A 27,114-nucleotide genomic window follows, 5' to 3' on the forward strand; every position below is an offset into this window, starting at 1 on the left:
ACAACTCCACTGGTAGGAAGCTACTGCAATGCATGATTTCTGGAAGAAATGGACACTGTTTTCTAACATGGTCAGTGCTGGATAGCACTCACTCTTTAAATCAACACCTCATTTGTTCAGGACCAGCCCTCTGGGCATTGCAGCCTTCCAGCCTGTGTAGCATCCATCTGCTCTGGGTCACGATTCCAAGCACCTGTAAGCCAGCCACGATTCCAAGTATCAACATATCTAGCTTTAGTAACTTATTCCTTCCGAAGATCAGTTCTGAGGTAACTTCTTGTCTTTCAGAAGTCCATAGACATTCCAGATGAACAGGTGAAATGGAGAACTAAACAGAGAAGTGCCAACATAACAGGCTCTACCAATTTATCTGGCATAATTTGAATAGAAACAAATCAAACAACCTTTTTTATTTTCAGTAATATGCATACATAACTGTGTACAAAATCAAAATGTAATCAAATGTATACAAAATTCAAATTGTTCTTGTATAAAATTGCCAAATGAAGTAATATTAAAACTTGAAGCCACACGAGAAGAACCAAACTGCCTGCTAGCCACCTATTTCCTCTACTTCATGTTAACTTGTTTGCACTGCTTGGAAAGATAAAACAAGCTGTCAGCATAAATCACGAACATTTTTCACTGTGACAATCATAACAGTACGTCAGTCTCCCAGAAACAGGCAACTAGAAGGAGAGGTAATTAAAATGTCAAGAAAAAACATTCTTCTGAGTTTACTTTAAGAGATCAACTACTCCTAAATACCTGAGTGTGAAGTGGGGCTGGGGAAGGCCACTGTTTAAGGTGGCTGAGGTTGATTTTCTAGAGAAGTTGAAGTTAACACTAAACACGGGTCTTGCCCACAAAAAGAGAAATGTTCATACCAGTACACCTGACAAACTGCAGTATTGTACACATTGAACTCTAATAGTCAACCTGGGCAAAAAACCGTGGACAATGAACAAACCCTAAAGTTTCATGTCTTTTCTCAAATTCCTGTATGTCCCATGTTAGCTTCGTTAAGAAATAGTAAGAATTTTTTGGTAAAAGATTAAAAGCAGAAAGTAGAAAAAGTAACTTTTTGTTACAGCACTGAGTTGTACTGACAACTCATACAGTAACATAAACAAATATACCACAGTTACCTTTAAGATAGCTGGTTAAAATCAAGCAGCTGAGGTATTTGGTGAATTATGGTGTTGCCCTTGAATACTGTCCCAGGTCATACTGCACAACTGCAGCAGAACACCTTGAAAAGTAACACACAGGTTGCATAAAAAAATAATTATCTCAGTTTCAAGAAGTGCCACTGTAAAAAAAAAAAAATACAACCCCAAATGGCTGCTGCGACACAGTGAATTAAGACGTAACTCTCAGATATAAAGGACCTACATTTTCCACACTGGCTTAAATATTGAAATTTTAAATTGGAATGGCAAGTCCTGAAAGCTGGGCCATATTAGTGATAAGTGAAAGGATACTGCATGATATCTACCATCACAATTTTTTAAAATGTACACTACAAACTATAAAAAATAAATCGTTTTACAGAACAGTTTCTATACATCAGGTGGGAGAGATTATGTCTTGCCCCAGAAATCCTTCCTCTTCTGAGCTCGTTCCAGTATCTGAGATGCAAGCGAGCTAGATGCTGCTGAGCGAGCAGAAATCTGAGACAACCTGTCATCTGTAGGGAAAGCAACAAGGGAAAAAGTAAATAGGAAGAGCAAATATACATATTAAAACACAGTTGACAATCATGGCAGACCTCAAAAGAGCAAATATTTTTATGCCCCCTTTCACAATGAATGCTGAAATAGTACCACGATACACTTTAATTCTATTACTTGGTAAGTGACATGCTGGAGAAGAATCTCACTAGAAAGCTACTAGAATGCTAGGTAAGTTTAAAAGAGCTACATGCCCAACTCTTGACAAACTCTAGAATGAGATCCCTGCTGTCACGTGGAAATTGCCTGATTCTCCAAGTCATCTTTACATTTACTCTCCTGTGTCAGAAGACCTCAGAAATCGTTCCTCTGCCACTGAAGTCTGTATAGACTAGCCTCTGATAACAACATATTCATTAAAGCAACGCACCACTTCAAACAAAGCAGACAACCTTCAAATAACTGAAATATCAGAACCTATATTGCCAAAAGAGCCCTTCTGTGCCAAACCCAGCTAGCGTGCCACAAGCTGTTAAAAGAAATGTGTCTTCTGAAGCAAACAGGAAGTTTAACAGAAAGACAACAAGAAGCATGCTTTAAAAATGTGCTTTTGAAAGCTCTTCCTTTTGAATACAGGGTCCACTTCACACCCAGCATAACTCTTAAAATTAAGCAGCCTGGATGTTGCTTCTCTGATAAAGCACATTATACTTCTTTAACATCATTATTAAAATGTTACTACAATTCTGTCAAGATGCTCTCTATGAAAAACAACCTTAATTACACCCATTCTGCAACGGATTAAAAAGAACTGTATCACTACTTTCCAGCCCCCTCTACCAACAAAACAACAACAAAAAATTCCACAATTCAATCCTAACAGGACCTGTACTTTGTCAGCATTTCAATTAACTTTTTAGCAGCATTTCTAAATTCTTGAAATACAATGATCCAAACAGCCCGTAACGGGCTCACACACTATGCATAACAACTATAGTCCCATGTATGAGGAAACTGCTAACCGCACTTCTGCAAACAGACATGTCATTGGAATAATTCCCAGCTTTGTATGTACATGAACAAATATGGGCATACGAAGTATCTGTGAGCTGGCACACTGCACTTGTTTCTGAAAGCTCCTACATGATCACTCAGCTCATAGGAAAAAAAAGAAAAAGAAACAGCAATTACAGCATTTAATCTGTGTGCAGCAAGCTTGTGGGGAAGCTGCAGAGTATGATAGGATTTTGCACGTTTTCTGCAGATACACAGATGCTTGGCTGAGCCATCTGCACAACCCACACATTTTCCAGCCAACTGCAATGAGTAAAACAGAGAATCGGCCTGAACCTTGGTTAAAACCAAGGAGCAAACAAGCGTAAGGGGTACAGAAAAAAAACTTTTGGTTGCTCTGGGGTGTATCTATAAATAAACTGCAATCAGATATAAGCTTGCTCTGCCCATACTCTAACCTGAACCAAGCACAGGTGATTGCGAGTAGCACAGCACCATACCAAGCTCAACCTCATACACCATGCTAAGAAACAATGCATAGCAGCTCAGGCTAATGAGGCTACAGTGCCTTTGGTTCACTCATGCTACTAAAAGGTTTTTTGTGTCTGCCCACAAAAGGGCCATGAAGATACACTGGTGGGCTGTGCGCTGCCTGTTCCCCCAGGTTAACTTTACCGTAAACAGAAAAAAAGGCCAAAACAGCAATCAGGATAACAGAATGCCATTAAGTACCCCTAATACATTGAACAGAGGAATAGGTGGGAAAATTAAAGTCAGAGGAATCATTTTATATTGCATATCTGGTGCTGAAGTCTCATGAGCAAAGTCTTTATCTGAAGATTTCTGGTACCTTTTAAGTTGCATCCAAAGTTATTGCAGCTGCAACCTGGACTGTGATAATTTTTCAGTTTGCTTCTGTTGCTATCAACAAAAAGGCTTAAAAAATGTGTGGGGAGGAAATGATTTTAGCTATGGAACTGAGCAAGCTCTAGTAACCATATTGACCCACAGTGATCTATTTAATTTTCAGCTGCATTTAATGGTTTATTCACACTAGAATATACCTTCATATTCATGCTTCAGATTACTAGGATGAACATTTTCAAATTATTCTGACTAAACAATGCAGTAGCTATTCATGCAAACACATAAACCAGTATTACTGCATCCAGAAACCTCTCACATTAGTGCAAAAGTTAAAATTAATCTAGGTATATTACACATCATATACAATACTTTGGGACAAGAAATACCTTCATCATTATAGTTTCTTTCTGGAAGGGGTAACTGGAAAGATCTCATTTTTGGATTGCCAACATTCCCTAAGACAAAAGTCAAAGGCACATTTTTGAATCATTTCAAAATAGACAAAGGATAATATTTCATTTTAGAACATTTAAAAATGTTTACCACATCATTTCCAAAAGACGACTCTTATAAATAGCAAACGTACCAAAAACTCCACGAGACTCCTTTATTATAAGCTGAATACTTACTCCACTGTATTCTTCTCGAAGCACCTATCTTTGGTAGATGGTAAAATTTACTTAGTGAATTGCACTTGAGGTGCAGAGCCAGAACACAGCACCGATTCTAACCTCCTTCCAAATTCTCTGGATTTCACCATCCCACTTAAGCTGACAACTACTTGTTCCATTCTAGAATGGAAATACCATTCAATAAAAAGACCAAGAATTGTGGGACCTTAAGCAGCTATAGAAATTCTTTCCGGAATGGAGATTTAAGCACATGCCAACTTTATTCTGACTAAGGGGTGAAGGATTCTTCTCTTTAGCAAATTTATGCCCCCAGTACTCCTAAACATTGTTAAAAATCTTTGAAATGCTCCAGCACAAATTCCTCCTCAGCCAAGAATGGCTTTTCTCAATATCCAGTAAATCTTTTATAGATGGCTTTTTTGTTTCCATATCCTGCAGAAATATTTAAGGAGCTTATCTCTCAGAAATCCACAACTCCTGCAAAATAATACTACACTATAAAGGTCCCCAGTTACACAACACTGTTGGTAACTGCAGCTGGAAAAGCGTCACAGCATCCAGTTGTAGCCTAAAGATTAAAAATTGTAACTGTTCACGCTAAACCAAATTATTCTCATAATGAGTAAGTACTTACTGAAATTAATAAGGCAAAATTAGACAACTAACCACAAGAATACTATGATATTAGAGGAATCTGAAACTAAGGTGAAGAGTCATGCACATTTCTACTACACCTTTAGTCTTGCTGAGGAAACACTTTTGTTTACAAACCACACATTCTTTGTAGAGTCTGTAAGGCAGCAAGCACAGCACTCTCTTGGCCTGAACACCACATGGTAGCCACTTCCATCCTGCAGCACTCTAACACAGCCAGTTAATACACAAAACTCACCATTATGCTGGAATTCCGGATCCTTGAGAGTCCCTTGAATACGACGAGAGGGACTCCAGCCAGGTATAGAGCAGCTTTTGGCTGACTTCAGCACAGGAGGTGTAGAGGAACGCTCTCGATCAGCTGAAGCAAGAGGAACTTGCTCATCAGAAACACTGTTAGGAAGCCGCTCATCCTGCCTAAGTGGCAGAGGATCCAAAGTTCCCAGCCCAGCAGGTGGAGAGGTAAGGAGTGAAACAGCTTCCACTTCCACATCAGGCTAAAACACAATAGAAAAAAGAAAGAAAAAAAAAAAAATCAAAAGAAAACCACAAAACCCCAACATCTCATATACAGCCTTCCAGTACAGATCCTCACATATGCAGCAAATGTTGCCTTTACACTGTTACACCTCTCATAAGGGTACTGGAAGAATAAGTATTTCAAGCTTGTGAGACAGCTTAAAGAAAATCTATTCCTAATAACAAGTGCTTAAGATAGTCTGAAAGTAATCTAGTCAGGTCAAACCAAAAGCTTATTTTCTTCAGAGCAAAAAACAGTATTCCTAGATTTTAAACCAACATAACCAATTTCTCATGCAATTGTGTCTGCTTCTACTACAGAATTTACTACAGAAGATGTCTTTGTAGAACACAGACTATGCACAACTTGACAAAAAACCCCACAATTTTGAGAGGAAGGCAGTTAAACAACTCCTAAATGTTTCTATTGCTCTTTTAGTAACTATGCAAGCTGCAAAGTAAAAGAAACACAAAAGTAAAGGGAGAATGAAACTATTATGACACATGTACCTATCTTGTACGTAGGCACCCAACCTTTCCTTCTTGAATTCCTTTCAAGTCACAGAATATGGAGCTGTGCCCTATGTCAGTGGCAAGCTACAGTAACGTTAAGGGGAAATCAACAACTACTGATAGCAATTTTTTTTTTTTTAGAAATGGATCCTGTGCATTTAGCAGGCAAAGCCAAAATGAAGCTCATCCAACCTCACTCCAACAATATCAACCCTTTTCCTTAATAACCCCCCAAAAATTATTTATTCAGCCTTTTTCAGTCACAGATTATGAGAATTTTAGAATAGCAAATGACAACTCAAGAAAAAAATTCATTAAATAAATTATTCACAACTACTTTAATAGCACATTCCTAAAATGCATAATGGTAAGTCTCTTTTCTGGCTCACCTGGAAGGACCTTCTTTTTGAAGCTTCTCTTGCACCTTGCTTCACTGAAGAAGGGTCTGTTCCTAAAGCTCGTGTTCTCTGCTGTGAAGACGAAGACTTGAATTTAGGAGGAGACACTAGAACCGCACCTCCTATTGTAGTAGAAAAGATGAAAAATGCTTTATTACCTTAAATAACCTAGTAAGTTAATTCATACATGTCTTTTTTTTTTTTTCTTTAGTTCTTGAAATACTGCTTTGCATTTAAAAGCCTTTTTACCAACAGCTGGAGTAGTGAGATCATGATGAGTCCTCTGAGCTCCACCAAGTGCTCTCAGCTTCGGAGTAGGAAGCCTGCCGCCTGTCCTTGAGGATACAGAAGAAGAATCTGACACAGCTGCAGAAGAATTCAATCCTAAGGCATTCTCACTGCAAAAAAATGAATATGATTAAAGGATTAGCTAAGGACTCAGGAGTCTTGCACTCAAGCATTTTGCTTCTAATACATTCCTATAATGAAGCCTAAGGCAAGACAGTTAGAGCCATAAAACACCAACAGCCTGTAGCTAAAATATCTGCTTGCAGTGGGCACTTCTGGATTCCAGCCCTCGAGCCTCAGTTTCCGTATATTTTTTTTTTCTATAACTGGATAAAATACAGAAACAGCCTCATGCTGCAAATTCAGGCTTCTTCTCTCCCAATAAACCTTGAACGTATTGCTGCACAGTAGCAGAAACTCAAAGGAGGGCTGGAAGGAGTACTTGCCCAGAAAAACTTTGAACCTGGTTGCCACCTTAGAGGTGGGAATGTGGGTTTGACTCTTTTCAGTCAATGTGGTGGAACTGAAACCAAGTATCCCACATTTATGTAACCACTCTAGCCCCCAGGTTCTTAAATAAATCAGCACTACCACTTCTGTCTTCTTCCTCCAGATGCATTTCAAAAGGAGGTGGCTGCATACCCACTCTGCAAGGAACCTGATCCTACCAGTGCATGCTAGACACACTCTGAGGACATCTAGGCAAAAAAAGCCTCATTTCTAGCTCTTGAGCAGGCTTAGGTAACATGCAAGTGTTAAGGTGCTCTGCATGGCCAAGTCCAGAGCAGATCTCAGCACACACACAGCCACACTGCAGGATGACAGAAAATCTTCAATGTCAATCAGAGACATATACACAAACTAGATAATCTTCACAATTAGATAGAAACTTAAGAAGGTTTCCAGGATGGCAGTTTTGAAAGTCTGCATTTCATTTCTAGTTGAGTCTAGCATCTCAACCTTTCTTTGCCTGGATTTTGCATACAGGGTATTATCCCTAAATGAGACAATTACAGTTCCTTACCTTGGATTTGTGCTGCAACACTAAAGATAAAACTCAATGAGGAATACAAAATGCTTAGATGGTACGGTAATAAGGGCCAAAGTTATTCAGATTTAAATATCTATGAAATAAAAATACTGTTCTACCAAAAAAGTATGCAAAACTTGCATGGTAAAAAGCCAAAGACTTCTGTAACTAGATACAATTTGGATCTTTCAACTGTCAAATACAGTACTATGCACTGTACTATGCACATACTGAACTGACCACTCATTATTTCTAAATACCCCTCCACCTTTTTCCCACCTGTGCTCAGTAACATAATCACTGGTGATTACTGGATGCTAGTGTTGTGGTTTGAGCTTAGAGGGCACCTGAGATGCTTAAGCACAAGATTAACAGGTATTCTATCCTTTCAGTCCTATCAATCCTATGCTGTCTATTTGAAGCAAATGGTGAGCTTTAATTTTCACTACACTTGGCTGCTGTGTAATGAACAGTTTGTTCAGAGAGGCCCGTACTGCAAATTTTAAAGTTTTGGAAAAAAACATCAGAATTGTTCATGCTTCTACAAACTTCTGTCTTGCAAGTTAGAAATCCAGTATTCTTAATGATAGATCCACTTCCATCAACCAGCTCAATGTCTTGAACTTTCTCATTCCTTACCATACTGTTAAAAACAAAAGTCGTGTCACACTAACACACACTAACACACCCTCTTAAGTGAAGCTGATTTAAAAACAAGAATTAGTTAACCTACAAATTTCCAAGATGGTTGAGGAAAAAAATTATATATATACACCACAAAAATGTTCAGTTTTACCCTTCAATTTTCTTATCTTCATTGGCATCCTTATTGTTTTCTTCTAACTGCTGAGCCACGACTGCAGTCTGTTCATCTTGGTTCTCTTTCTCTTCTGTTGACTGCCAATTCTCCCCTTCTTCAGTACCTTCTTGTTCACCCCAAACTAAACGCCTTTTGACTGGAACAGTTAAAGCATCTGACATGTCTTTCTTCTCAGTGCTGTCCTGCTGTGGCTGTTCTCTGGAGTCAGGTTGCTGCAGCATTTTCAGGCTTGGTGCAGTGTCTTTTTCAGAAACTCTAGGTAACAAAGAAAGCAGTGTTTCATAGTATTGATTTGGATGATATACACGTGTCTATGTAGAGCACATTCATCCAGTTCAGTCCTTTGACAAAAGTACAGCTCAGATATTAAAAAGTGGTACAGTTGACATGATGAATGGTTTTATTTCCACTGAAGTTTTAACTGATGTTTAAGCACAACCCCTTTTCAAACTATATTCTATGAAAACTCTTTCTGGATTATCATTCCCAAAACCAGAATGTAAAATTAGGGCTCCATTTCCAATTTAACAAGTTATATTATCAGAAGTACTCAAAAAATAACTAGTTCCATGCATAGACAATGTCTGATGGCACAATTTTGTGAGTCAAGCAGTTTAGACTCCTCTTTAGGCACAACTTTTGAAAGTCTTAAACTCTCAATTGCTCACAGAAATCAGTGTAAATTAGCCCAGTGCACAAAAATGAGATCAGTTAGAGGTTCTGTATATCCCAGACAAAAATCAAACTAGTAAACCAAAAATTTACACCATACTTAGTATCACACATTATAGTGTAATAAATACTCTTTTACATGTCACCCCCCAACCCTTATTAGAGCTACAGTCATGCAAATGGATAGATCCCTCTCACACACACAAGACAAGTAGTGTGCATACAGCAGTCTAAGTGGACTGCAGAAAAAGGCGCTGTTTTTAAATATCAGATCTCAGAAGAGACACAAATGGCTTTTTTTTTTTCCTCCTTGCTTTAGCAATAGCTGTCTGTACATTTTACTAAAATACTAATTCTGAATTTTCCTAGCAAGGGATTTAATATCTGCCAATTCTGATGGCCTTCAAAGAAAGAAGAAAATGGATGTACACCATTCCAGTTTCTAAGTCTTCATCTCAGTACTAAACAGTGTCTAAGACTCAACCATAAGATTAATTAATCCTGACAAGAACATTGTTAACACCTGAGTAGGCAAAACATATTTCATATCATTCCAGTGGAAAGAAGAATATTACTTCAGTATGACTCAGTGCAAAATTCCTCCAGACTTGATGAGACTAAGGTTGCTGCACTAAATATGCATTTGTGGAGAATTATAAACAAGTAACTTTCTCTTCTTTCAGAAGACTGGACTGTGCCTCATTTTCAATTTGAGCACAGATCAACTTATCTACCTGTGAGAAGGTAAATACTCTGATCTGTTCTAGAGAATTTACATATCACAGAAAGGTAGAACAGCCCAGGTTGGAAGGGTCTTCAAAAGACGATCTGGTCCAACGTGCCTTGGGGAAAGGGAGCCTAGATGATGTTACCTAGCACCCTGTCCAATCACATCTTGAATACAGTCAAAGCATCCAAGATCTCACAGCTATGCTAAGTCTATATTCAGTTATTTTGCTCTGTTTCAAAGCTACAGAATAATAGGCAGGAATTACAATCTTACCCAGCAAGATCTAGTGCTCTGATGTTGTTGCTGATGCCTTCTTCTGAACTGGAATTTGAGGACACATCCCAAAGACTATTATTATCTGACAAGATCTGATTGAGATGGTCTCGAGAGAAGTGTGTTCCCTCTACTCGTTGCCTGTAAGCTTTTGCTCTTTCTCGAAGTTCTCTCACCTGCACGTCAAGGTTTCATACGTTACATGTCTGTTTAAAGTTCACTAAGAGGCTATATTATAACGTATTTGCATTAGCTAATGGCAGCTAAAGGAGAAAGGCAAGTTACTCATAATACAGGGCCACCCATAGCACAAACATTGCATGCTGCAATAAATGCAACAAAAAGCAAGCAAAAATAACAGAAGTGTATATTTAGTAAGCATGTCTGAGTCATGAAGCCAAAGCAAAATTGTCAATTACTCATTCAATGAGCACAAAAAGTTATGCAGCAACTATTAATAAGTTTAGTGCTGGATTCTAGTTTTTCTATCAGCACCCAGACACAGTGCTCCAAACAGAGAAACTGGAACTTCAATGCAACCAACCTCCATATACCACATGGAATTTAGGGTGTTCTGAGATGCCTAAGGAGAGGAATACAGAATTATTTTAAAATTTCTTATTTTTCTCTCAACACTGTATTGTTATTATCACCCTAGTAAGTTTATTTCAGCCTAAGAAAGAAATTAAATACTAAAATCCTGTCAACATAGCTCTATGCTGCCTCCCTGAGATGCAATAAAAAGCTCTAAAACTAATATATCAGCACTGGTATTTCAGCAGTTTTTACCAACCTTGAGGAAATTAATTTAGATTTCTAAGTCTTAACACTCAAAAATACATTCACCACACACTGATTCATGATTATTTGAAGCCAACAGATCTATGTGCATGTGTAATACTGAGTTTGTATGCTGTGAACACTGCAATTGTCTCTAGCTACATTAATCTTATCTCAGTGAGGAGCTGATGATTACATGACAACTCTTGGTGCTATTGTATGTAAGACATAACATCAAAATCATTCCTTCTAGGCTATCAGTAACTGTAAGAATGAGAGGTCAGGTTTAGTCTTTAAAAAAAGTGTAAGTCCCCTATTTAGACATTATGCCACTGACCTTACACTATCATTTTTGACATTATACTGCTGACCTTACACGATCATTTTTATGGTTAAAACTATTTCAACACTCACACTGTCATGTGTCCTTCACCCAAACACAAAGTGCAGGAAGAAAAAGCAGCAACAAAACTTCTATGTTTAAATTATCAAAAATAACTTTGTTATATTGTTGTGTGAATTCTGGCCCACTAAAAAGTGGTTCACAGGAAATAAGTATTTTGCCAAAGAGCAGAAAAGTAATACTGACACTTCCTCCAGCATATTTTCATAGCTTTTCTTATTTATTCTTATTTCATACCAGACTTCGCATCGTTCTTCCTGCAAGGAACAGAGTTAAGTGGGCCAAATTCCGCTAAACCCACTAAAAGTAAGTGGATGCAGCAGATGGAAATCCGCTTAGCCCACACCAGCTAAGATCCCACAATTTGACTCACTAAACTTCCAAAGAATAGCCCATTAAAAATATATACTTGTCATTTTAAGAGGAGAGTTTAAACTTTGAGGCGTAAGTGATCTACTGGATTATTCACTTTAAGTAGAAGAATGAAAAATTAATTATGACAGCTGCAACAGAAGGAATATAAATCCAGAGCAACAGGACACTGCAGGGGGAGGAAGAATACTATGTCTCCAGTGAATTGTGAAGAAGTACAAATGGCAACTGCCTCCTTCAGTGACGCAGCGGGCAGCATTATCTCAGCAGGACACAGGGCTCAGAGCCCTACTGCGATTATGAATTGCCCGTATTAATTTTTCAAAAGCATAATTCAAAGAGATTTTTTCATTTGACTGCTGAAGAGCAACCCTTAATAATATATTGTAGAGTAGCAGTCTAAGAGTAATCACTACGGTCATACCAGGATTCTATTACAGTCTTCGCGTGTTTGGGCTCAGAACTTCAGAAAGTCTGCTCTGGACCCAAACTTAACCATGTGCAGTCCCAACTAAGGTAGAAACTAGACTGAATCAGTCAGAGTTTATCATATAATCACTTACACAAAAGATGTACCCATCAGAGGCAGAAATTAGATACAGCTTTGAAGAACATTTCTCTTCATGTCAGTGCATTAGTATGGGAACAGGTATGGAATAACCATGTAGAAACCAAAAGGACTTGGGCAGCCTATACTGTAAATGGCCAAAGTACCTTTGTTGCTTTACAATAAAACCGATGCACTTGACACTTTTTCCAAGTTTTGCATACTTTCATTAATCTGCTCTTAACATATTTGTGAAATGGCTAGATTCTTTCTTACGTCTCAACCGTGAATGAAGTATTTTATTCAGTCCTACTATTTTAGCCATGCTGGATCCCACGCTGTAGTTCTTAAAACAAAAATATTGATGGATGTGGGGGGAAAAAAAAAAAAAAAGCCCTGGCCAAGGATAAGGTCTATCAGGATTTTTATTTTTGCGTTAACAGAGGTTTAAAGAATTAACACTGGTTTTCTACCAACCTGTCCTGAAGACCAGAAAATTCCAAGCTTTAATATTGCTCTTCATTTTTGCTACACCCACAAAAAACTTCCTGTTGAAGAGTTATAACCCTCAATGATATATATGGAAATATTAACAAGGCAATAGCAAATTAGAAGAACTCTATATAGAAAAAATCCCACACAGTATCCCATTTACACAAGCTCACTGTTACGCTTTATGAACAAAACTAGTTTGATATGCTGTACTGGCTTTGGCTGGGATAGAGTTAGATTTCTTCAGAGTAGCTTGTATGGGGCTATGTTTTGGATTTGTGCTGAAAACTGTTGATAGCACACTGGTGTTTCAATTGCCAAACGGTGCTCACACAGAGTCAAGGCCTTTTCTGCCTCTCACCCCACCCCACCAGCGAGCAGGCTGGGGGTGCACAAGGAGTTGGGAGGGGACACAGCCGGGACAGCTGACCCCAACTGACCAGAGGGATATCCCAGACCATATGGCATCATGCTCAGCGTATAAAGCTGAGGGAAGAAGGAGGAAGGGGAGGACACTCAGTGTGATGGTGTTTGTCTTCCCAAGTAACCATTACGCATGACAGAGCCCTGCTTTCCTGGAGATGGCTGAACACCTGCCTGTCGATGGGAAGCAGTGAATTAATTCCTTCCTTTGCTTGTGTGCGCAACTTTTGCTTTACCTATTAAACTGTCCTTATCCCAGCTCACAAGTTTTCTCACTTTCACCCTTTTCTCACTTTCACCCTTCTGGTTCTCTCCCCAATCCCCCCATCACACTGGGGAGGAGTGAACGAGCAGCTGTGTGGGGCTCAGCTGCCTACAGAGGTTAAACCATGACGTATGCTCACAGGCATGTGATTTAAAGTCTAAGAGCGAGAGGAGAAATTCAGGTAATTCCAATTACAAAAGTCTCTTCTACATGAACTCATACTAAGATCTAATGTAAGTATGCATACATAAAAATCCGTATGTAATCCAAGCACATTTGTCATCAATAAAACAGCCATTACTACAGTCTTTAAATTAATTTGGCTCTTCCAGCTACCCAGCACAACTCCTTCATTTAGAAGGCCCTTAAAGTCCTAATAATTCTTTTTTTTTATTTCATCATGTTTACTCCCAAGTGACTCCTTTCTAGTTTCTTCTGCAATTCCCTTGTCAGCAAGAAAACCTCCAGGGAAAAGTCACACACATCCAAAACGCGTATCTACAGTGTGGGAATTTCTTGGTATCTCATATGCTCTAATTAAATGCCACATATATGTACTTCCTACCTCTCTCAAACACAACCCAAAAAGGATCCTGCCTGATAAAGCAGAACACCCATCCTTCACTTGCAGTCTCCTCATTCTTTCCCTTGACTCTACTGCAGTGCTGCAGTACTAGTGAGCTCTACTCACTACTGCAGTGACTCACCTCAGCTGGCCGCAAACACAACCTACTCAAGGCAACGTGTTCCCTTCCCTTTACTTGCCTACCAGTCAGTTGCTCTTGAAGCTAGGCATTGCTCCTGACTGTTTTGAACACTACTGATGCAACATCCAGTCTCCAGACGAAAGCCTTACATGCCAGAAAAATGACATAATACTCTACAGAAACATTCTGTATACTGCTTACAGTTGGGTTGCATGCAATAGTTTAGATTATTCTACAGCCTTAGTGATGGTAAGACTAAGTCTAATGCATATATTAATACATATAAAGAATAAAAATACTGCTTGTTTTTAGTCCTCTAACAATCCTCATGAGGTTGTTTTCACAGAACGGATTATCTCAATCATGCATACACAAAATCTGATTATGAATTATCTCAAACTATAACATACTTTAAACTTTGAGACCTAGTTCTCATTATTTCATATATTTTCAACATCTATTTCTTTTTGCTTAAAAAGAGAAATAAAATTACTTTCTAGATCAAGTCCAGTGAGAAAACATAAAACTGAATGCTACCACACTACTCCTGCAATTCCCAGCGAATGTTATTTCCAAAATCTCAAAGCCCACCACCCTAGAGCCATCCGCTCCAGTTCTGTCTTCCCCATCAGCTTGGTCTCAGCTGATGAGGAAACTCACATTTCCAAGTATCTGCCACACATTTAGCCACACAGAGTGTCTCATGAAGGCTCCCTCTATCAGCTGGGAGAAGCCAGAGTGACTTCAGTGAAATCTGGTAGTTGCAGAACTAGCTCTAGCAGTTTCTCACCACACTGATAACAGTTTTGATTTACTTGACTAGTTCAGGAAACCATACTCAATAATCCTGCTCAGAAATCCTATGGTCCTGAAGCCGTTCAGCATTTTCAGAGTGCTGTCAAACAAACTCCTATAGAGTATAATACTGATCACAGTTATTGAATGAACTACATGAAAATACTTAAGATTGGCTGAAACTTGCAAGAGAAGCTCTGAATTTTGTATTGTGTATGACTGAATTCAGCTGACTGCTTTGAACAGCTTCAGCATGGCAAGCTAATAAACTGATCTTAACCATCAAGTTGACCTAGGCTGATACATATGTTGACCTTTACCTTTTATTCCTTTGGAATCTCCTATCATCTAATCCTACATTTTGAAAACTTATGCTTGTTACAATTGGGCTGAACATCAACACTACAGTTATCTGCTCCAAGAGATTGCTCTGGATGATTCTGATTTGTAAGGGAAACAGAACTCCTCCCTCACTCTGCATGTCACATTAATACATTCTCTAAGTCACACTGTCTCTTTTCTTTTTCTTACTATGTATTATACTGGCTTGTCAGAACCTAATCTTCTTTTGTATACTCACCTTTGGGAGTTTGAGTCATTAGCATTACAATCTCAAAACTGTATCTTATAAACACCACAAACCAAAGTTTTTTGCATTAAAAAAATCAAAATACAAAGCATACTCAGGCTTCAGATTTTTTAAGAATACTCACCTGGTTGGGAATTTTACTTCTGATACGAGACCAAACTCCATCTTTGTAGAAATACTGGGCTGGAGACAAAAATTTTGACCTATATTCAGTGTTCATCTTCCTAAGAAATCAAGAATGAGGAGAGGGGAAAAAGACAGAGTAAAGCGATATCCAGAATATTCTTTAAGAGCACTTTTAAAGTTGTATCAACAATCATAAGTATACTTGCACTTAAATGCCAGGCTGAGAGGTGAAAAACACATGCTTTGAAACACAGCTCGTCCACACCAAGACAACTAGGAAAGCTGTGAAAAAGCTCATTCACAGCTGGTGGCTCTTCAAGTAGTTACTCCTGTTGGTTTTTCCTCCCAATGTTTTGCCAGCAGCTTTTGCCCTGACAGCCAGATCAGCAGAACATAATACACACATAAGCCTCAATTCCTTCAATGCAAAATGGACCATATGGGTGGGGTGAATTGTTGAGGCTAGAAACATTCAACTACCAGAACAACAGCCAGTATAATTCATCTAACGATGTCCTACTGGCTTTGATCTTCAAAAGGCCTCAGTACTCGAAAGGATGGATTTATTTTCCCTTCTGCCACACATACACACACAAAAATTAACATCTTCTAACCTAAAGCACATGATAAGCAATATTTCAAGTCCTTCAGCATTGAACTGTGGATTTATTAGCTTAAATCTCAAGAGGCTTTTGGTTTTAGTCTCGGTTCAGAACATTACTAACTTGATTTTCATATATTCACCATTGGTGAAAAAGTCCTCTTTTTCAGCCCTTTTTCAGAAACAGATCATAAAAGCCTGAAGTCAGAGAATAAAATGCACCTTGTAAAAAGAAAAAATACCAAGGCAAAAAATTCCTTTATATTAAAAATTTCTTTCCGTATGTCCCTTTCTCTGAAACTAACAGAATTCCTTCAGTTTTAGTTGCAAAACTAATGGATTAGCTCAAAAAACACATCACTGCTGTGCCTTGATCCCAGTCACTCTGCTGCAAAAGAAGGCTATGCAATGCAGGTTGCATACAAAGTGACAGTCCTGTCACTTGCACATTTTGATAGTTATTTGTCCAGTGACTGTTTTGGAAACTTTTGACTTGTGCTACGACACTGAAGGCATAAGAGGTAGAAATTTGTCCTTAAATGAAAAAAGTCATAGCAAATGATCAAGAATTTTACACACTACTCACTGCAAAACTTACTACAATCTACTACATCAAAGAGCTATGAAAACCACAGTTAAAGGTTTTAACTACACTATATCGACTCACTTTTTCATAAAGCAATTTTATTTCATAGTATTTTGGGTGATCATTTTGTAATTATCTCCCAATATCCAAGAGCATTCAGACCTAGGTAAGTCTCCTCTCCCATCTTTAATCTAATGCCTTAACACTGCCAGAAAGTCATGTGAATGAAAGCAATCACTGGGACATACACTAAGCACAAAGACAGCAGAAATGGATTAATTCATGCATTCTAAAACCTACATCCATTCCAGACTTTTATTTCTCCTGGCATATCTCAGATGTGTAGAAAATGGAAACATGAGCAGTTCCTGCAATGCAGGTATGTGGTGGAAGAAAAAGATACTTGAATAGCCCTCAGTAGCATACAATTTCATTTAATTTCCATGCTTGTCAGATTACCCTAAATGGGACAAATTTATTTCCCTTTACCTGTTTGTTTGGTTTTGCTACTCTGGGACAGAAGGTGGTGCAGACTAGAAAAAGCAGACATCAAGTACAATCATCACAGTTCTAAGACATGGAGCAACCACAGCAGATCAGTTTGAGAGGTGACTACAACTTCCAAAGCATTCACTGAAAGCTTAGTTTAGTAGCAGCACTGCACCAATTTAATTTCATTTATGTTAAATTTAATAGTATTATTATTATTGCATCAGAAGGTTCAGTTGAACAAGTATAGTTACAAAGCTTCCACTTCCGCTGACCAGAGAAGGGGATAGAAATTAACACCAGGTTTAGATGTACCCACAGGAAGCTCAGTCCCAGCACTGCAAGGGGGCATTTGCCCCTGCAACTGCAGGACAGCGTGATTAAAGGTCCATCATCCGCCATTCTAAATATTAGGCTGCTGTACTATTCACTAGGCTATGTTTTCCTATTTTATACATACCCACGGCTTGTATGTAAAGAGAGGGGCTTTGGACTGATATGTTGCTTATTTTTTTGTTTAGGATGTTTCTGTTCTGATTTCCCTTGTTTTGCTGCATCTTCTGCTGGCTTTTGAAACGGTTCTTCCCTCTTACTCTAAGGCAAAGATAATTTTAAAAATACCACATTAGCTAACAATCTGAAAACCCTCATATTCCTTTTGACATCAAGCTTCTGCAAAGTTAATTTTAATGTTAACTGTTTTGCATATTTAATACAAACAAGAATATTACATTCCTTTGTTAATACAAAAATAAACTAGAAAAGTGCCAAAGCTAAGATTCTGAGTGCAACATTCAGTTAGTGAGAGGACCTATTTTGTACACTTTACAAAATGAATTCAACGTGAAACACAGAAATAAAATAATACAATATCTGTACATTCTAACCTGAGTTGTGTAAGACTTAACATGTATTTCTGGAATTTGTAATAAATAAAAAAAACCTCTTAGCTTTATAGTCAAGCAAGATAAACCAATTGATAATAAACCAAAAGGCAAATTTTTAATTTGTTGCCATGCTGGTTTATAAAGGGTCAGATTGACTCATCCAGTTCTCAAAAAAATTTTTTTTTCCTGCTTATTTTATCCTCTCAGAAATCTCATGCATGATTTCTGATTCTGCTAGAGTTCTTCACAGATATTGTTCAGATTCAAGGAAAAAAAAAAAGAAAAAGGAAAGCAAAAAAGAAGTTCACCAAAACTTTTTCAAGACACTCTTCAGAGAAGAGATACCAGTATAAACAAAAAGTGTTTCAGACACCTTCACCAAATTTTCCTTCTCTTCCTTCACTTTATTAGCTCTCTCGGGAAAACATAAACTGAATTTTCAATATTAAAAACAAATAAATGCTTCCTGAAAGCCTCATGCCTTTCAAGCTTTCTTCACATCTGCTAAGAGAAGCAAAAGAGGACATAAAATTCCTCACTCTCAGATGAGATTTAACGCACTGGGCAGGTCTGAATTTTAAATTATAAAGCCTCCAAGCCAGCAATCATCTCTAAGAACCTCAAAAGTACCAACAGCTTAAACTGAGCAACAGGGACTCCATGTTAAGTATGCGTTTTGCTCAGTAATGGTCCTAGTGAACATGTGTCTGACAATGGCTCTTTCTGTTTTTATCAAGGAACAGAGATGGGTACTGAAGAGACTCACGTGGTCCTTTATCTGAAGGATGGTTAGCTAGCCTGCAGGCATTTAGACAACACTACACTTGACAGCTTGCTACAAAAATATTCATTCATATGTCCACCTTGCAAAATAGGTTAGCTGTCATGCAGTCTAAATTGTTCTCACCTATTTTTAGAAGGTATCAGTCTGAAAAAATTCCTTTTCATTTAATGTATCTGGTAAAACGGCCATAGCCATGTTTCCTAAAAGTCCACTTGTCTGTCCAAGCCAACAGCAAGACAAGGAAATGCAAGGCCTCAGACAGCCAAATTACTTTCATAAAAGACATTTTAATGTTTTGAACTGAGTAACAGAGCCTACATAGGCTACACAATGTCCTGTTACAGTGCTGTGCTAAATACACCTACCTTTCAACTTATCAAGGCAAAGGCAAATGAATTGTAACCCTTCCTCCATGTTTCTTCAAATTAAACTGTTGAGTGAAAATCAGTTCTAACTGTGGCATCTTCCATGCATCAAAATACTTTTTTTCTAGTTCACACTATGTCTGATTTATGAGATCAAAAAAGTTCCAGACCTCTCATCCAGCCCTCTTGCATACCAAGAGACTACACTGGTACCAATCGGAGTATAAATCAGAGATTTAGATTTCAGAAACTATCCTAATGACTAAAACCAGTTTCAATTTAAAAAAAAAAAGGAAGAACCCACTTGAAAACTCATAAATTAAGGTGACAGGAAAAACACACTTAAAATGTCATTGTAAATTGAACAAATGCACTACAGAAACTACAGAACCCATTACAGAAACCCCTAAGAGCAAACAGAGCTGTACAGTGTTATTTTCAGTCTTTTATAGCAAAACCACTGATTGAGTCCAGTGACATTAGCAACAGCTCTAAAAACATAACTAAAAATTTTCAAAATAAACCCACCCACGCATTATAGAAAAGAACAATCAAAATTACAGAAGTATACTAATGCCTTTCTTTTAAGGAAACTTGTTCACAAACCAGAAATTCTTTCTCTTCTGAACCACCTCTCTCTTGTGGACTCTTAACAGGAGGAGGCCCTTTGAAATTTCCCTCATATGCAGTTTCAGAAGTAATTGCAGGAGATTTAAACGGAGGTATGGATTTACCTGTGTTGCAAATAACCTTGGAGGGAAAGAAAACAAAAAAGAGTGTGATTTGCTTACCTTAAGGCTAAATTTTCAAAATCAGTTAACCATTTCATGCAAATACACTCACATATAAGCAGAGAGATGGCCACGTGTACAAATACAGCATGTGCAGATTCATTAACTTCTAGGACAAATTGAAGAGAAACTTCATCTGATACATTTAAAAGTGACCAAGTCAGACACAGTTAAACCTGTGGCCAAACGCTATTCTTAATGAAAATCACTAACAGAGGTTTTGGTTATTTGGGAAGACAGTTCACCTTCAGAGTTGTATGTAGGATCAGTTTTTTTAAAACTTCCCTATGAGTCCACAGTACATGTCCAGTCCACAAGTAACAGACAACTGTTCTGTGCTTTAGAACCAGATGCTTAGGACTTGGGTAATTTGAGCTATCCACTATTTTCCAAACAATACTGTATTATAAACCAAAGTAGAGAATTTGCCTAATATGTGGTCAGGTATCATCTCCTCATGAGGTGCTGAATTAAAAAACCATGTCATATGTCACAAGCATACATCTTCCTCAGCTTTGCTATGAGACTTTAAGCCTGGGTTGTAACCTAACTTGGATAACCTATATTTTCACAGAATCTCTTCGAGGGAAAGATAAAAGATAGTGTCATTATTCAGTATTCACTCCATCATATCAATAGCAATCAAAAGAGTATCGGTTTGTTAATATGTATAATTTTTATCATGAAATTCTAATCTTAAATTTAGAACCTGCAAACAATTATACATATTTAGATTTTCTCTAAGTTCTATTTATCTAAGGGTTTATAATGCCTACAAACTTACTCTTACAGCTTCTTACTCTGTAAGCTGTGAAAAAAAGTTTGTTATTTTAGATTTCACAGTGTTTCTTCTGAAATAGCATGATGTTCACAAGCACCAATAAGGAAATTATCAAACTGATTTCTAATAGAATCAAACGGAATTCTCTATGAAATTTTCCATAAGATGACTTCTTGGGACCTGCCTCTTCCTCAAACGGTCCTTTGGCTTCTACACTATTGCCATGCATTCCAGTGAGTTCTCCTTGGATAAGGGAATGCTGGGGAACAGATATCTCACAGTAAGTCCACCTGCTTTGTATTCCAACAGAAAAAGACAGGATAGTGACTGATCCTAGTTACCAACATTTATTGCCTCTGAAAGCTGTTACCAAACAAGTCTGCTACCTGTGGGTAAAAAAACAGAGCGCACCACCTGTAGTAACCCCATTAACATGTATGCTCCTAGTGAAGAAACAGAAGACAAAATAAAAGCAGAAGTGCCTACTGTAAAATGCCAAAAGGTGGACTGAGTCTCCTACGGCCTGATCCCAGTAACAATGAATTGAAAACACAAAGCAGTCTCACAATCAGAGTTACTCTTTGTGGTCTGGTTAGAAATAACAGCATTTCCAATCCTACTAAGTCCAAAAACTCATGAGATGTATTAAAATGCCACAAGAATATCTTAAAATCAGAAGACTCCACTTCTAAATATAAGCAGCTCTCATGAAAGAAAAAACCCTAGAGAGATGCATTTTAGGGCTTAGAAATGTAAGTGCACAGAGATGGAGACTGAGAATTAAGAAACTGTGGTAACCCATAAAATACCATGAGAATAAATAGTGAAACCTGAATGATTTCAGTGGCAAGACATGTTGTTACAATACAGAACACTTGAACATTTCTCTGTTGATTAGCTATATATTAGATAACATAAAAATCATAAAAATGACGGGTAACATTGAGTAGGACCTTAGAGCTACTAAGGTAAACTAATGAAAACAAGGAAATGGTCCTGTTAGAAAGGACAGAATACAACCAGGCATAAGGAGAACAAGTAATTAGACCTGACTACAATAAAGAATCACAGGGAAACAAATCTAATTATACAGCACTCTTGTATATTGAGAGAGAAAAAAAAATAAAATCATGTAAGAACATTCCAGTTTGTTGTTCCCCTGCCAAAAGACGAAGAAAGGAAATCTTGGAAGGTAAGCGACTTTGCTGATACATAAAAGAAAGTATTCATTTACTTTTTGGATTCTTTAAAGTTACCTGTTCAGCTGCAAGTATTGGTGACCTTTCATGAGGACTCTTCCAAACAAATTGACTTTGATATTCAGAACTTCTGGGGAAAGTATTTAAACGTGAAATATTCATGCCTGCTTTCCTCTGAAGGACTCTGTGAAGCTGACAACATAAAAAAGAAAAAAAAAATAACTGATTCTTCCCTTTTCTACAATGTTTTGCAAGTCAGATACCTTTCAATGTACACTTTCAAACCAGCGGTTTGGTTTTTGGTTGTATGAATTAAATGAATGCAAAGTACATTTTCTCATTATAGCCAAGAACCCCAAAATGTGTATGCATTATTGGCTAAATCCTTGTTTAACTGAAATCAGTAGTGATGGCACACAAAGGGCAAATCCCTATTAACCTAAGCGGAACCAAAATCTGGTCTCAAAATACTGTTCTCTCAACACAGAAGCTACAACATAGAATATCAAAATACAGAACTAAGGAAAGAGTTAAAACAACAGAGATTGGTGTATGTGCATTACATTACTGTAAGTATCAGATTAGGAACTTTATACTGGTCAATAAAAAAAAAAAAAAAAATCTTCTCTTACCCCATTACCCATTTTCTCCAATTCCTTTTTTGAAGATGAAAATGCTTCATTTTGATTTAGTGGAGCTGCAGAGGGTGATCTCTTCATGTTGTTTTCTGCAAAGGCAAGAGCTATTTCACCTCTAGAATCCACTGAATGTGACTGAACTTTTGGGGGGAGTCTGGGTCCTTCTGGCACTTCGATTTTTTCCAGATTCACATCATTGTTGTTGTGGTCTGTGTGCAGCTCTGCAGTCCTAAGAGCTTCAGTTTCAAGTGGGTCATTCAAATCACAATCTGTTGTCCATTCAAAGGACTTTGCAATCTGTGGATTACGGTAAGGTACCCTTCTCTTGGAAATGAAGTTTGGTTCTCTGGTGATTCCTGTAAAAGATGTATCAGGTTTAACAAAAACATTCTGTTGAAGACATAAGATCATTCTATTACAAGAATAAACTGAAAGTTTATCATACAACTGATTATTAGAAAAAACTATTTTATTTGAGCCTAAGAATTATGGGCACGGCTGTAAAATTCTGTCTTCTTTCCTCTCTGCGAATGCCTTTCCTTTCCACTAAAGAGAGACAGGAACATGGTGCTCCAGGACTATGTTGGCTAAAATCCTACAAAGCAAATACGGCCACAAGATAATCTTTTGCAAGTTGACTCTAGGAGTTGAACAACAATAACAAAATTAACACAGCCAGTGAGAAGAAGGTGGTTAACACAGATACAGAATAACCAACCTGCAGCGATAAGAGTATGCCACAAACACTTCTCATTACACATGGACAATACACCTTGCTGAACAGGTTCTAACCAATTGAGACAGGACAGTGACAGATCCCTATCCATCTAATACAACTGTGATTTAAAACCACCTCATATAGCTGGTGACTTTTTACAGCAAGAACGCAAAAGCATTTCCAAAATTGTAAAAAGACTATGTAACAAAACCAGGTATCAAGTTATTTGAAAGAATTGCAGATAAAAATAAAATTATCCCACCATTTTAAGAGGAGGATTGAATGACTGAACATATTTAAAGCAGGAAATCATAATTCAACTGCAAAGAGCTCAACTGCAACAGAAAAGCCAGTGAAGGCCCCTAACTGGCTGAAAGAAACACTTTCTAGGAGAAACTCCTCTCTCATGAAAAAGCAACGTAGAAAGAGAGAACAACCTATAGTGAAAGGTATACAAAATGTCTGCATAGCTGCCTACACATACAGGTGGTAGGAAATAATTCCAGTAAGGAATTAGTAGCAGGAAGGAACTCAGACCACCTGCAGCTGTTAATTTTTTGTGGTGATGTTCCAAGTCATTCTTAAAACTGCCAACTATGTTTCAACAGGAAGAACCATAAATGAATTATCAATTACAATCTGCAAATCCCATGAGGTGTCAAGAGTGACATTTGAAGATGTAGATGGTTAAATGGCCAGAAAAATGGTGGGAGTGAAAATGCAAAGACATTGGAAAACTACACCAAGTACGCACAAAAACACTGCTAAAACACGAGGAGGAGGAGAACCTGCTGTACTAGCAATAACTCACTACCGTACTGCAACTCTTGCAAAATTTGCAGTTTAGTTTGACTGGAAAAGAAGCATAGATTACAATTTTTTAAAGAAGTTTATGTGTTTGGATGTTTGGCTGTTTCAGAATTCGTGGAAGTTATACTTTTCAATACAGGTACACAGAGTCGTGTGCTAGGGAAAGCGAGGTTAAAGAAATACCTATTTTGCAGTAATGGAAGAAAGCAGTAATAGATATAAAGCATCATCTTTAGCAAGATTAAATTATTTATTAGAATGTCTAGCACCTCAATTAAAAACAAACCCTACTCCCAGTGGTCTGTTCTTAATTACTAGGCCGCAATTTAGAACACTTATCATATTGTAGGAATTAATATATCGGACTCATTACAGACTGCATAGTGCGGTTGCACTGAATTGCACAATTTTGTTAATCTGTCTTGTGCCACTACAATAATTCCTATTTTTTACTGCTCCTTTTCAAAGCACTGCAGTTGTCATCACTCTCCAGCTTAGTCCTATTCCTCAACTCCCTATGGGCCTTTCAATCTAGATGCTATTTCCTTTGTCTTCCACTTCCCAACCCCATATTTTCCTGACATGGTAACGTCTACAACCCCAAACTCGTAGACAAGAGTACTACAAGCTTTTCCATTTAACGCTCATCTTTTTTTTTCAGCTAGCTGTCCCTGTTAAGTCTTCATAACAATTTTACTTTGTATCAAACTTCCCAAGTTAGTCACCTCTTAAATACAGAATTTTACCACAGGTAACTCTGTGCCTCCTTCTACACACCCTGTATGGGTTAACACTGCATCTGTGCTTCATATCTGGGACTCAGCTTAGGCTGCATGTCAGAAAGCCCATATTTTTCAGGTTTTATAGAAATAGCACTAACATTAAAAGAAGGTTTCAGTGTAGCCAGAAAGAATATGCCATTCAAAAACATATTCTGAATGATGAGTAGGAATATACTTTTAACTGCACAAAGTGCACAGACTGCAAACGCTGCCGGTTCACTGTGACCATGCACTCAACCACAGCAAACCGCAGCCTTACTGGAGCTGGGGTTTGCAATCAAAGGGGCAGCTTTCCGGGGCGCTTACCAAACTGATCCGACCGAAGTCCTGCCCACAAGGATTTCTGCTGTTGGGACGGGCTACAAAACTCTGGGGTTTTCCATTTGAAGTTTCTCTTATATTCACTCAGCCCCTGCAGCAAACAGAGAGGTGTCTGTCAAGTGACGGGTGCACGTCCTGCTTCGCTGCTTCTGTTGGTGACACATCTCCAAGGTAAAAAACACCAACAAGGCCACTGCAGGGTTCGGCCACGCTGGCAGGTTGCTCTGCATCTTCCAAACCCACCCCCATCGAAGAGCAAAGCTAGTTGGTTGCTCTCCAAATAGCAGGAAACAGCATCGAACAATTTCATGCACCAAGAAGTATGCAAAAACCTACTTATATCTTGAAGTTAATAACATTTCAGGAACAGACGCAGGCTGAACCCTCTGCCTCCCGCACGACTGAACTCCTTCTGTCTTTATTAGCCGCCGCTCCTTAGCGCAAGGGTCTCCCCTTCCCCGCCTCGCCGGTGGCACCCCAGAACCTGCCGCCCCCCCTCCCCCGGCCGGCTGCAGGGGCCCGCTGCGCCCGCCCCCCCCACGCCCGGGGCCCGCCCGCCCGCGCCGCGCCCGGCCCGCAGGGGCGCGCACACCGGGGCGCGCACACCCGCCCGCTCCCTGCTGCGGCCGCGGCCCGGGCAGCCCCGCACTGCCTCACCCTGAAGCGCACGGGCATGGCGGAGCGCGGGCTGCCGGGCCGCGGCCGTCAACGCCGCCGTTTCCCTGGCAAAGCCGCCGGCCCGGCCCACCCCGGCCCGCCTCACCGGGCGCCTGCGCGGCGGCCGCCCAGCGGGGGTGGGGAGCGCCGCGGCCCGCGCCCGGCCACCGCTACTTCCTCTCCCGACGCTGCCCTCGGGGGCCATGTTGGCTGGGTGCGGCCGCAGCCTCCCCTCACGGCGCCACCCGCGGGGGCTGTGTTGGCCGGGTGCGGGCGCCGTATTACCCACAGTAAACGCCTCTTCCCCGACCCGTGGCAGGATAACGGCGCTATATCGCCAGTACTTCGTATCTGGGGAAGGACGGCAGGGAGGCGTGTGCGCCCAGCCGCGTGTCAGTCAGTGTGGGGTGCTCGGTGCTAATCAGCGCAAGGGCAGGGGAAAGTTGGACGCCTGGTTAAAAAAAAAATCACACGCCCACGCTTGCAGCAATAGGTTGGCACAAAAACAGCGTTTAGGGAAAGAAGAAACAAGTCCCCTTACCTTTCTGGGGCCTGTGCGATGGTGTGCTGGCTGTAGACCCTCCTTTGCCACCTCACCCAACCGCACCGCACGGTCAGGAGATCCTAATCCACCTTCTTGTTCAGATCTTTCCTTGGGGCCTGCTCTTTTGACTGCCTGCCCACTGCTAATCTCCATCCTGACTTTCCTTGACTGCATCAAAAACAGCTGAGAGGGTGGTAAAAAACTGGTAAGAGATACACTAAACAAAATGGCTTAGGCAATCTGTTCACACTCCCTCTGCCAGCGGCTGCTGACCCACCCTGTCTTCCTTCTTAGTAGGGCCTGTTGCTGGTCACTGATGCCTCCAGTGCAGTGTAAGCTTCTTGAGCCAGGGTAAGCCTCTCGAGCCAGGGCTTTGTCACCTTTATGTCTGCAAAGCATCCTGCCAGACATGGGAGGAATGATTTTGGTGCCAGTCCTGCTGACTTAAGCAGAGTTTAGGTCTGGTCCGACCCTTTATAAATGGTGAGCAACATTTTTTTACTGTCAATGCGAGGAAAGAGAGAGCACCAGTCCGTAATGAAAGGCTTGCGAGCAAAGTAAAATCTTCTGCAACATAAA

At 39.3% G+C, this 27,114-nt stretch overlaps 1 protein-coding gene across 3 annotated transcripts; it reads right to left on the bottom strand.

The window, feature by feature from the left end:
• Nucleotides 1-379: 379 nt before the first annotated feature.
• MDM1 (Mdm1 nuclear protein) lies at nt 380-26,071 on the bottom strand. 3 transcript variants are annotated; one of them, XM_074870531.1, is made up of 15 exons: nt 25,992-26,071; nt 25,320-25,425; nt 22,698-23,059; nt 22,123-22,257; nt 19,901-20,044; nt 17,719-17,852; nt 15,581-15,680; nt 10,628-10,666; nt 10,084-10,259; nt 8,385-8,663; nt 6,520-6,668; nt 6,262-6,392; nt 5,079-5,337; nt 3,941-4,009; nt 380-1,690 (listed from the first exon to the last, which is right to left on the bottom strand). In XM_074870531.1, the coding sequence occupies exons 1-15, from the start codon at nt 26,007-26,009 to the stop codon at nt 1,584-1,586; spliced, it is 2,208 nt and encodes a 735-aa protein (XP_074726632.1). In that variant the 5' UTR covers nt 26,010-26,071; the 3' UTR covers nt 380-1,583. The 3 variants fall into 3 exon arrangements, with proteins under 3 accessions (XP_074726632.1, XP_074726633.1, XP_074726634.1); XM_074870532.1 differs by lacking the exon at nt 10,628-10,666; XM_074870533.1 differs by lacking the exons at nt 25,320-25,425; nt 25,992-26,071 and having other exon boundaries at nt 20,029-20,044; nt 22,698-22,837.
• Between the last annotated feature and the right edge of the window lie 1,043 nt (nt 26,072-27,114).

This window comes from Strix uralensis, chromosome 5 (genome assembly GCF_047716275.1).
Source record: "Strix uralensis isolate ZFMK-TIS-50842 chromosome 5, bStrUra1, whole genome shotgun sequence".
Lineage (NCBI taxonomy): Eukaryota > Metazoa > Chordata > Aves > Strigiformes > Strigidae > Strix > Strix uralensis.

Coding starts and splice junctions, on each gene's coding strand:
- MDM1 (XM_074870531.1), bottom strand. Junction 8,664..10,083: donor AGAGCACTAGATCTTGCTGG/GTAAGATTGTAA, acceptor TTTGTTACCTAG/AGTTTCTGAAAAAGACACTG. Junction 1,691..3,940: donor AAGAAACTATAATGATGAAG/GTATTTCTTGTC, acceptor CTTTCCCTACAG/ATGACAGGTTGTCTCAGATT.